The 12,384-nt window shown below is 37.3% G+C and overlaps 1 protein-coding gene across 4 annotated transcripts in view; it reads right to left on the bottom strand.

Annotated features, from left to right (window-relative positions):
* Positions 1 to 12,384, bottom strand: part of LOC126171916 (ATP-binding cassette sub-family C member 10) — a 395,604-nt gene that overhangs the window by 194,060 nt on the left and 189,160 nt on the right. For all 4 annotated transcript variants that reach the window (XM_049920838.1, XM_049920835.1, XM_049920836.1 and 1 more), the window contains 4 exons: positions 11,900 to 12,040; positions 10,331 to 10,451; positions 9,911 to 10,004; positions 9,138 to 9,276 (listed from right to left, as the gene is read on the bottom strand). In XM_049920838.1, coding sequence (XP_049776795.1) covers positions 9,138 to 9,276; positions 9,911 to 10,004; positions 10,331 to 10,451; positions 11,900 to 12,040 — 495 coding nt within the window. The remainder of the gene's footprint in view (positions 1 to 9,137; positions 9,277 to 9,910; positions 10,005 to 10,330; positions 10,452 to 11,899; positions 12,041 to 12,384) is intronic.

Below are 12,384 nucleotides of genomic sequence, written 5' to 3' on the forward strand. Positions count from 1 at the left end.
GCGTTTAATTACACGCTGACTGGCGTGAGGTCTGTAACAGGTCAGAGAAATAAGACTAGCAAAACAAGAGTAACTAGTAGAATACTTAACTTTAATCCTCAATTGTAGAACATCTTTCTTGATGATACATAATTTGAATCTCGATATAAAATGGTAATGGCGCCTTGCTAGGTCATAGCAATTGACGTAGCTGAAGGCTATGCTAACCATCGTCTCGGCAAATGAGAGCGCTATGTGTCAGTTCCATCTCTAGCAAAGTCGGCTGTACAACTGGGGCGAGTGCTAGTACATCTCTCTAGACCTGCCGTGTGGCGGCGCTCGGTCTGCAATTACTAACAGTGGCGAAACGCGGGTCCGTCATATACTAGCGGACCGAGGCCGATTTAAAAGCTACCACCTAGCAAGTGTGGTGTCTGGCAGTGACACCACACCTAGGATCAACCCATGTAAGATATAGGTACTGTTCCCAAGCACTAGCATTTTTATGTTTTAGATTTACAAGTGTCAGAAGAAGGGAACACTTTTATTTTACCCAGAGTTCCTCCAGATTACAATAAGTAATGAATAAGTACATAGTTAGGAAAAGTAGTACGGGAAATAAGAACAAAGCAGTAGAGTTATGTACACCTGAAATTTATGATTGGAAAAAGGCAGAAAACAAAATTTTGGTTTTGCACGAATTGTCAGAGCATTGAAAAGAGCTAGCTCCAACAGGGATTGAGAGAGAGAGAGAGAGAGAGAGAGAGAGAGAGAGAGAGAGAGAGAGAGAGGAATAAGTAATGATAACAGGCATATTCACTGTTATTGAAAGAAAACATATAATGTTGAAAGATGAAGCACTATCCTGTGTGTCCTTACTGTATATGATAATTATGTATAAAATATCACGTGTTCGAGCTAAGGGGAGAGATATGTAGTGCCTCGAGAATTCCAGTGTAAGTTCTAGACACACTCATCTTTCCACCATCTTGAACACCCGGTATTTTAAGTATGAGTGTGAGAGAGTGGAGATGTGTCTACCTCACCGCTGGTTTCTGTGTGTGTGCAGGATGGACGTGTATCAGGAGAACACTGCAATAGGGATGGTCGATCAGTGCGGACAAATGTTTGCTGCTTGCGCCATAGAAGCTGTATGTCCAGTACAAGGAGCAAGCATGCTTTATTCCTTGATGGTGTAACAACTGTATGTGTTGTGAACAAATGAATTATGTATTGAACTAAAGACACTTACATTTTATTTTCTGGTATTGGACTTGTTAGAAGCAAGAACTGGTTTTATAGTGGTTATTGAACCAAACATATTGTAATTGTATCTGTTAGTATCTAATGGTCCAAGATGGGGTTGACTTGTGAGAGTTGAACGATTAGGTGAAACTTGTGAAGTGGTTTTATTGTGGAGAAGAAAACACAACAGAGTTGAACAAAAATTATCCTGAGAGTACAGAATCTTTTCAAGAGTAGAAAAGAAATCTATTTTGAAATTCCTTTAACCAGCTATACTCTTCGGAGAAGAAGAGTTTGTGAAGATTGATGCAACTGTCTGACCCGAGAAGAACGGCTGCACACAATACGTATGTCAACTGCGAGAGACGTAGAAACTGTTAGACATTCCTAACCAGAGCATAAAGTATTTTCAAATTTGCTTTAAACAAGTACTTTAATTTAGTGTACATTAATCCCTAACTTTTTGCAAGTTATGCAATGATTATTTAACACAACAATATATTACTTAGTTATTTCAACAACAAATTACCTTACTGATTTATCATTGCTCATGCCAACAAATTTCTTAAAAGCTGTTGACTTCCATACCTTAACTATGTGTAGAACCTTCTAGACACATTTGGTATATATAGTCCATGCTATACTCATGGCCTTGTTGTACTTTATACTAAAGTCATTGGAATCTGTTAGATGCACTTCGCACAGGTGATTTCTTTCTTCACTTGGCTTTGTGGCACTTTACACATTTGTTACTTTACAGAGGCTGATTTGTCACTTCTTCCACTTCCATTTGATATCCTCTTCATTTGTCTGTTCTTCTTAGTGCTCTTTTGTTCTCTTCAGTTCATTCAAAGCTGAAGCATGACTTCCAGAATTTCCATTTTATTGTACACTATTTTCTACATAACTCGTGCATTCACTGTCACCATGCCCAAGAAGCTGTACTGGACATGCATTGGCCATCTCCTACACACACATTTAGGAGTCATTTGATCAACCACGTCCAACCCAGACTTTTTGTATTGTAGAAGTCTATGGTTTCAGGTTTCTTTTTTCTTCTTGTTACTTCAGAATGCAATAAACAAAGAATAAAGACATTTATATTCTTCTTTCCTTGGCCTACAGTCATGATGCAGTCTGTGTTGTCAGCCTGGAGCAAGATGGTTATGCTGTGTATTTCAGCATTTGGCTCCTTTACCTCATCAGGAGTTTCATCAAAGAGCTTGTTCATTATACCAAATAATGAAGTTTTCTTTTCTTTGAGCTTTGTAGTAAACTGAAGAGATGGGAAGTAGTTGTCTGTCATTAAATTTCTCCTGTGATTTAAAAATGGCTCCAAGAGATGCAGAACAATGTACTCTCTAAGTGGTTGCTTCTCTGTATGAATGTACTCTTTTTCCGAGGTATGAGAAACCATTGCATGTATATTCTGTTGCTACAGCAGCAGCAACCGAGAGTTTGAGAGCATACTTGTTGGGTTTATTGGGCATGAACTGAGTGAACCTGTCTTGCTTGGTAATAGTTTCCCATCTATAATTATATTTTCCCCATGGCATTTTCCCTGAAATTTCCCCAAATTTCAGATTCAAGAGCAAATTTTGTGGCTGGCAGGTATTCAGCCTGTGTTGATTTTTCATCAAAACAGAGAAATCTGAGAAGCTCCTGAAATCTGTACCTTAGTATAATGTCCTTGATGAAAGTGAGCTCCCAGGAATGCAACCGAAGATCATCTGCAGACATATCTTTAGAAAAAATAACACCCTGAGCATCTATGACAGCCATCATTTTTCCAGTTTCTCAAGTGACACAGTCCAATCACTGTTTTACAATATTTTTTAGCATTTGATTCTGTATATTTCTTCATGAGATTCAACATTGCTTTGTGAAAAATAAGATGTAAAGCACTGATGATAGAGCTGTCTACTCTTTGGGAAACATAAGTAGTGGGACCTCCTCTCTCCTTTACAATGTTCACAGCTGACCTCCTTCCAGAAGATGGAAAATTGACATTCTCACACTTGGTTCCAACCCTAGTGACCTTCGTCGTAGAGGCATTCAACTGAGATGGCTGTGATGTGTGACGTGAGGTCTGACATAGATTAACATCTGAATCATCTTCAGCTAATCACTCCTTATTCACAATGTCTTTATATCCACTTGTCTCTGGTACAAAATCCTCATCCTCACAAGTGAAGCCAATTTCTGTTTCAATATCAGAATTCTCTAAGAGACATAACATTTCTTCATTGAAAAGTCCATGCTGACGACACATTTTCATAATGTCTTTCGGGGGCCAAGAATATTACTGGAATGTCATGATATAAATTGTATGAAATTGGAATGTGCACATGCCAAGATGGACAATGAATAGCAACAGCTTCGCACAGCTGCTGATTTTTGCTGCTTCACTGTTGCATTCTTTACATATATTCTGAAGAGAAATTACAGCAGTGTCAAATTGATCCAAGTGTATAGAATGAACTGTCTGAGAAATTACAAATATTTTGTAGAGCTTAATACCTCATAATAAATAGGAGACAAAAATTAGGGAAAGTCATATGATGAAGAACTGGATATGTCTTTCTCACCTCTTCTGCCATTCTAGTATTCAGCATAGTTCACTGTTATATCAATCTGAAATATCAAGTATGCCAAGATCGGTTGTAAATCTTTTATTAATTATTGTTTTCAACAGATCTGTGCTGTCATCATCAGATCTGGTAACATATTAACAGAAGTTCATGATATTTACAAACTTTTATGTCAGATAGTGATGTTGCATCATTCTACAATAAAAGGTAGCAAGGGGCCTCAACACCTAAAATATAAAATGGTACAAATACACGGTGTCTCACTCAAAAGAGGCCCCACAAACAAATTAAAGGCTTTGCATTAAAAGCAGAAAATGAAATGACCATGTCATATCTTGTTCATAGGGAAACAAAGGTGAGTCACAAATGGTGCAGGGAGTGACCGCCTTGACTTGTAAACACCGTTGAACACAGTGCTGAGATTCTCCAATGTTGTTGCCAGAACCTCCAGGTAAAACCTGGTGAGTTGTCTCTGTTACTCCTAAATTATTTACTTTCTGCCAGAAATTTCTTTAGCGCAATCATGTAATTATTTTAGAAAACGTGAGCTCTTCTTCAACAATCAGTGTGGGTTTCAGTTAGTAAATATGACACTGCAACTGTTCTAGAAATAGGTGATGAGACTTTAGCAGCTTTTGAAAGTAACAAAATGGTGTCACATATATCATGTAATATAAGTAAAAAATTTAACTGCAAACCCTTTAACACATTACTGAGAAAACTGGAGTATTATGGTGTACACAAATCTACATTATCAGTAATTTCCTTCTTCTTGATCAACAGAAGACAGTTTGTCTCAATTAGAAATAGACTTTTCCAGTTGGTAAAAATTAGATCTTATGTTCCATATGGCTTCATCTTCAGACACTTCTGTTTCACTGTGCCCATCAATGACCTGTTGCATTGTGTATCACAGTCTGTAATATTTCATGCCAATGATATAATTTCACTTGCTTCACATCATCACAACTCCTGATAAAATTATGCATGAAATGCTTGATTTTGCATCAAATTGGTTTGCAGGTAATAAAAATTGTTTGTAATCCAAACAAAACCCAACAGCTTTGGCTAAGTTTGTCCAATAATATAGAAATATTTGTGACAAATTTTTCATTATTCATACTGATACCAAACTGAATTGTGAGGAACATATCAGTCAAGTTTGCATAAACATCTCATGAGTCCTACCTCATGTGGAAACAGAGAGATGTGTTTAGTGGTCTCCCCATGGCATATTTAGGGCCCTTTCTGTCACATTCCTCAAATGGCTTACTGGGGACATTCCTCTCATATTAGTAACATTTCAAAAAGAAAAAAGAAACTGCTTGTATAATACGCAAGGCTGGTCCTATGGAGCACTGCAGCCCCTCCTTCCCTTTTTTCCACCAGGCTTAAAATAGTAACAGTTGTGAATCTATGTCTCTGTTGTCTTTGTCAGGAACAGTATCAAAGAGCATGTTGCCAGAGAAGAAATTCACAAACTTGATACCAGAAATAAAGTAAAAATTGACATTCCAAGGCACAGACTGGCAAGAACAGGAAATTCCCACAAAGTGAATACCCTCCAAATGTTTTATAAATTTTCTCTCTCTGCTTGATCCATTCCATTTAAAGTTTTCAAATTGGAATTATATAGCCATCTGACAGGAACGCATGTTACAGTGTAAAAGAGTGTTATGATAGAAACAATGTTGATTTTAATATTTAGACAGGGGCTGTACTCTTTCATTTGATACGACCAATGTTGATTTTAGTATTTAAGATTATAGCTGTACTGTATGATTTGACTGCACTACTATTGACACAACCTATTTCATTTTAAATTATCAACAATGAATAAATAAAATGTTAATTATTGTAACACAGTATTTATATGTTTAGTGCTTGGCATAGACAAAGGAATTGTGTACTTTCAAAATCAAATACAAATGTTTACCTTATCTCACATTCTATAGCATATACTGGCATCAGAAGCATCTGTCCAAGGTTATGTAATGTTACTGACAGTTTACTTCTCACGCGTGTGTTTTCTGTTAATAACTGAAAACTGTGATTACACTGTAGCGTGAGTTTTGTGAATTGCCATGACCAAATCATTTATGATCATGTTAGAAAATGATTATTACCCAAATTGAACAGCAACTATACAGATTACTCTCTATTACTGGAGCATTCTTGTATTTTGAAGAAATATATTGCCACTGTCCACCTTGCTGTGCCTTATTATATGTAGCATAATAGTTTCTGCTGTGTCGATGTACTGCACGCACTCAGATAGTAACCAACGCACCCATGGGTCACGCGGGCACGGATCTCACACCATGGGTCACGCGGGCACGGATCTCACAGGGGACAGCAATTGAGATAACAGAAAGAGATGGCCGAGCTCTGCCCAGTCACCAGGCAGCAAACCTGCAACTGCCAGACGTCATTGGCCCTACAGACCTTGTCTTCTCCATGGGCCACATAACCATAAAGTAGTACATGCACTATCCTGGTGCCCAGGCAGTATTTAGGTCTGAGTGCGGGCTATGCTTGAGGAATTCATTCTGAGTGAATTTCCTGGGCCAAGCACCAAATTTTAAAACATTCCCACAGTCAGAATCTTACTCTGGAGCTGCCTCCACCATGGACCTGGCATTCACATTAACCTTCACTTCCAGGAGCTGCCAGCTATGGACCTGCCAGCTACACCATTTGTGGCCTCTACACAGAAGAGACATGTCCTCTGACACCATATCCAGCTAATGGACTTTGCAATATTTGTCTTCTACTGCAACAAAAAACTCCTTTGCTTTAATGATGTCTACCCCAAATACTGTATCATATCTGTGACATTCTCTTCCCTATTTTTGGACAATACAAAATGTGATGGTCTTCATTGAGCTTTCTTGATGTACTTTGTTAATCCTACCTCATAAGGATTCCAGAATGTGCTGCAGTACTCCAAGAGAGGCCAAACAAGTGTAGTGTAGACAGACTTTGTAGTAGATCTGTTACATTTTCTAAGTGTTTTCTGCCAATAAAATGTAGTCTCTGGTTTGCTTTCCTCATAACATTTTCTATGTCTTCTTTCCAATTTAAGTTGTTCGTGCTTGTAATTCCAAGGTATTTAGTTGAATTTACAGAATTTAGATTTGACTGATTTCTCATGTAATCAAAGTTTAACAGATTCCTTTTAGCACTCATGTGGATGACCTCACACTTTCTTTATTTAGAGTAATCAATTGGCAATTTTCGCACCATACAGATATATTTTCTAAATTGTTTTGGAATTTGTTTTGATCTTCTGATGACTTTGCTAGATGACAAACAACAGCATCATCTGCAAAATACCTAAAATGGCTGCTCAGTTTGTTGCCTATAGCTTTTTCATGGATCAGGCACAGCACTACATTGGGGAATACGAGAAATCGCTTCTGTTTTACTGGATGACTTTCTGTCAGTTACTGTGAACTGTGACCTCTCTGACAGGAAACCATGAATCCAGTTACATAACTCAGACAATATTCCATAAGCACATAATTTCACGACAAAACCCCTTGTGTGGTACAGCGTCAAAAGCTTTCTGGAAATCTATAAATAAGGAATCAATTTGAAATCCTTTGTCAATAGCTCTCAACACTTTGTGTGAGTAAAGAGCTAGTAGTATTTCACAAGACCGATGTTTTCTGAATATATGTTGTTTCTGAATGCATGTTGACTGCATGTTAACAGACCATTCTCTTCGAGGTAATTCATAATGTTCAAACACAATATACATTCTAAAAGTCTGCTGCATGTCTACATTAATGATGTGGGCCTGTAATTTATTGGATTACTCGTACTACCTTTCTTGAACATTGGTGTAACCTTTGCAACTTTCCAATCTCTGGGTACAGAACCTTTTAGTGGTACAATATGATTGTTAAGTATGGATTGCATCAGCATACTCTGAAAGGAACCTAACTAGTATACAGTCTGTACCATAAGACTTGCTTTTATTAAGTGATTTAAGTTACTTCACTACTCTGAGGATACCTTCTTCTAAGTTGCTCATAGTGGCAGCTGTTCTTGATTCAAATTCTGAAATATTTACTTTGTCTTTTCTGGTAAAGGAGTTTCTGAACACCATGTTTTGTAACTCAGCTTTAGCAGAGACAGATTCAAATGATGAACTAGTAGAGCAAAACAATAGACTGAAATTCAAAAGTGTAAAGACAATGATTAATTCAATGAAATTGAATATAGAAAACACAGGACTGAATAAGATGAAACAAATATTCCCCACAAACATTGTGTAGAGTACTGACAGTAGTCGTTTGGACTGTAAAACAGATGGAAACATCTTATGCCATGAAAGGCTACTGAAAGTAGAAGGCAATTTTTTTTATTACTGCCACTACACACACATAAAAGTATTATCAGTTCTTTCTTTGGGGAGGAAAGAGGGATAGTTTGGATAAGATTAGAAAGGAAGGACAATTCACTCACATGCATTGTGAGAACAAGGGGTGACAAAAAAATTGCAGAAAAAGGAGGTAATGGGGGAAAAAATAAATCAGAAGAAGGTGGTGAGGATGCGGGGGAAGGGGGGGCGGTGAGTGGAGGGGAGCAATTGGGAAAGCAAAAGTAAGATGTAAAAGTAAAATGCAATTAAGAAAATAATGAAAGAAGACATAATAAATATAACCACAGAATGAAAAAAATAATAAAATCCCCATGACCATAAAAACCTATAACCCATTAAGATGTCTAAAAATTAATAATAAATACATCTAAAAATATATACAGTTAAACTTAGTATTTGTGAAAAAGGAACTTCAGGTAGAAGAATATCATAAGATAACTGGAGGTGGCAGTAACATAAATTTTTATCCAAATTTGTGACAACAAGTAACCATTAATCCATTACTTCATAAAACAATAAGTACCCACTCTCCTCCTACCTCCACCCATTCCTGAATGGATGGATAGGTGGGTGACTGAATGACTAGGTAGTTACTGTTTCATGAGTATTGATTCAAAGACACAGGAACATACTATCAGTGTTCAACAGTCCGTTAAAAAAAGAAAAAGTCAAAGTACATATTTCCCTTGCAACTCCCTTTACATCTTTTAGGTAGCTGAAATGCAAAATTAACAGGAACTTCCTTGGGTAACAAAATAAAGCACTTACGTAACACCTAAGGAAAGATGCATTCTTATCAGAATTCTGGCAATAATATAATTCATACAATAGCATATGCAGATCATTGAAAGCATTAAAAAAAACCGAAACTGGTTGTATCTTAAGAAATGGACAGTAAGATTCCAAGTACATAACATTTCATATTAACATACCTGATACACGGCTCTAGCAAGTGCTATTCTCACTTTCTGTCCACCACTCAATGCTGCACCTGCTTCTCCCACATCAGTTTGGTCCCCTGCCGATAACTGCTGGAGGTCACCATCTAGGCAACATGCTTCCACAACACGTCTACAGAAAACAAGCATTTCCATGGTCTCTTGCCACAAATACAACAAAACTGAAAAAAAGTGAATGAAGAGGCAGAAAAAGAAGAGGATGTATAGGAGGTTGAAAGTATATGCAGCAACATGAACAGTAGTAGGTACGAGAAAATTGCAGGTTGCTTTACTTACTTTTATTTTATGTTACTTTTGTTTTAAAAAGTAATGGCCCCAGAACAACAGAGAGAGAATCCAACAACTGTTGTTAAAATAAAAGCATGCACGTGCGTGCCGCCCCCCCCCCCCTCCCACACACACACACACACACACACACACACACACACACACACACAAAAGGTAGGTGGCAGCAGGAGAGAAATTTTTCTGGACGGAAATAAAGGGAAGGAGGGAGGGGGGGGGGGGGGGGGAAGGTGAGGCAATGGATGAGGAAGGTGAGGCAATGGATGAGGAGGAAGGAGGAAGAAGGGGAGGGGAAAGGGGAAGGGAGGGTGGAGAGAGAGAGGGGGGGGAGGGAGGGTGAAGAGAGAGAGAGAGAGAGAGAGAAGAGAGAGAGAGGGGGGGAGGGAGGGTGAAGAGAGAGAGAGAGAGAGAGAGAGAGAGAGAGAGAGAGAGAGAGAGAGAGAGAGATGAATATGACTGACCTGTACTTTGCTTGCTCATATGGACGACCAAATAGTATGTTATCTCGTACAGAGCCTCGTTGTAACCAAGGAGATTGGGCTACCAGTCCAAAAACTGCAACCAAAAATGATCTAAAAGGGCCATGTTGATTCTGCATATCTGAATATGAGCAAGATGACTGAGAAGTAAAGCCATCTTTAAAATAAAACTCATTAAATCAAAAATTATGCCTTGACATCATGTTATGTAGCATTTGCCTGCAAAATATTTCCATCTCACCTGAAGCTATCAGATCAGGCAATTTGCGATAAGGGTTAAATGTTTAAGTGTATAATGTTATAGCTGTGCACTTCTCTTAAAAAGTTATTCATATGACACTGTAAGAAATTCATGGTATCTGCAAATGAGACACATTAAAATTATTCAGTGATGTCTCATACCTGCAGTTTTTGGATCAGTGAGACTGATAGATCCTGACTGTAATTCAAGATCAGCAACAATGGCTGCCAGAAGTGATGACTTTCCTGATCCAATGTGGCCACATACACCCACTAGCTGTCCCTGTTAATGCAACAACCAAACAAAAATGGTGTTTCCTCAAAGCGTACCATCCAATTGAAAAGTTAAATGCTTCATAAAAAACAAATAATTATGCAAAAGTTAAAATAATGTGGTAAGTACACAGGTGTGTCACTTCACATACACAAAAGGATAAAACAGACATACTAAAACGCTATTTAATCTTCTGGTTAACAATTTAGAGAGATCTCAGGTGTCATGCAGAGTTGTGAAAGTAACATCATCTCCCTACTAACAATAAAGCAGACTAAGTCTCTAAATATACAGAATGTTTATCTCCTATCTGCGAAGAACACAGATGAAATGGCAGTCACAGAGAAACCATAAACTGCAAACACAAAAATATGATGGTGTCTCTTCCTGGAGTATGAATCATTTTACGTACAGAGCTATGCCATCCACAGTAAACTTAATATAAATTCATTCTATAAGGATGACCAGAGAATTTGAGACAAGGTTAAACCACTAGATTCATCAAGTATGCTTAAACACAGTTTGGTATCTACAGCTCTTTCTTCAAAACATTTTCAGTTGCCATCAATAGTGAGATATGACACACAAGGATTTCGCACAATATTTCAGTATGTGTCAGCAACATTTGCTAACTTATTAACCAGACTTGTGTCTGAATACCCAACCAAAGATATGATACTCCTATAAGTTGCATATATAGACAGATATTAGCAACCTCTATGTTACAAGCCACTCTGTCTCCAGGATAAAACAAATGGGTACTTAGGGACACTTAGGAAATATGAATATAGGATGATTGTTAAGACATGATTACATTTTATCTGTTCAATGACATCTCAGCACTGAATTATAATGAAATCCTATTGAGAAGAAAAGATCAGGCCAAAAACTAGCCAAGTATATATCCATGCTTATTTCCAGCCGCCATAAGTAATGTAAGGTCACAATGAATATGCAAGGCATGATGAAACAACACTGAAAGATAAAATCTGCTTTACTTGGTTAACATCTTTAACGAGGGTTTTGGAATCATTCAGTGTGGATGTTTTTTCTTTGTGAAAAATTTTCAAACATTTTCTGGCATAATCAACTGAATATGAAAACAGAACATGAATCTAACAGAGACTTACAAGTTTGTTCCTAAATTATTTAAAGATGCTTTGCAACCAACTATTCTTTATATGTGATTGTACATTAGCATTTCTGACAACTTGCTGTAACTGTCCCTACATCCAAATGACAGTATTTGCAAAACTATGTCTCAAAAGCATTTATGCATTTTCAATTCAGAAAGGATGGAAAGAAGAAAAAGTAGCATTTCAGGCATACATTCCCATGACCAAAATAAATACTTATGATCTAAGAGTGACAGTAAAAATATGTGAAAATCTGATGTAAACATTACAAATATGAAAAGTTAATGTCTAAATATAAAAGTGTATGTGCTGCATTCTTACCTTTTTAATTGTGATATTAATGTTCTTAAGTACAGAAAGAGTACTGCTCCAAGAGAAACTAGCATTCGTCAGCTGCAGCACGGTCTTGCCACTATCAGTTGGCATCTTACTGTAATAGTGGTCTGGATCCAAATCCTCCAACTATGCAATGTGAAATGCTGTTAGAATCCTTTAATTGCAGTAGAGTTAATAAGATATTATCTCTCTTCAAGCACTCTTGGACTAGATGAAAAACTACAAATCAATTATAAATCATAATAGTAAGTGTACTTTTGTTTCTGCTTCACACAAAGAATAGAAAGGCCCAAACACTATTACTAACCATAGGAGTAGTTATTACATCTTTAGATTAACATAAAATGGATCACAGGATCAATGATCTACTCTGTTGTCTAAAACAATGTTTGGACACTTCATCTCCCTGTCATTTAACCCAATCTGAATAAAACTTCTTTTATCAATACACATAATTTTCTACTCGTGAG

The sequence above is a fragment of the Schistocerca cancellata genome, chromosome 1, assembly GCF_023864275.1.
Source record: "Schistocerca cancellata isolate TAMUIC-IGC-003103 chromosome 1, iqSchCanc2.1, whole genome shotgun sequence".
In the NCBI taxonomy this organism is placed as follows: domain Eukaryota; kingdom Metazoa; phylum Arthropoda; class Insecta; order Orthoptera; family Acrididae; genus Schistocerca; species Schistocerca cancellata.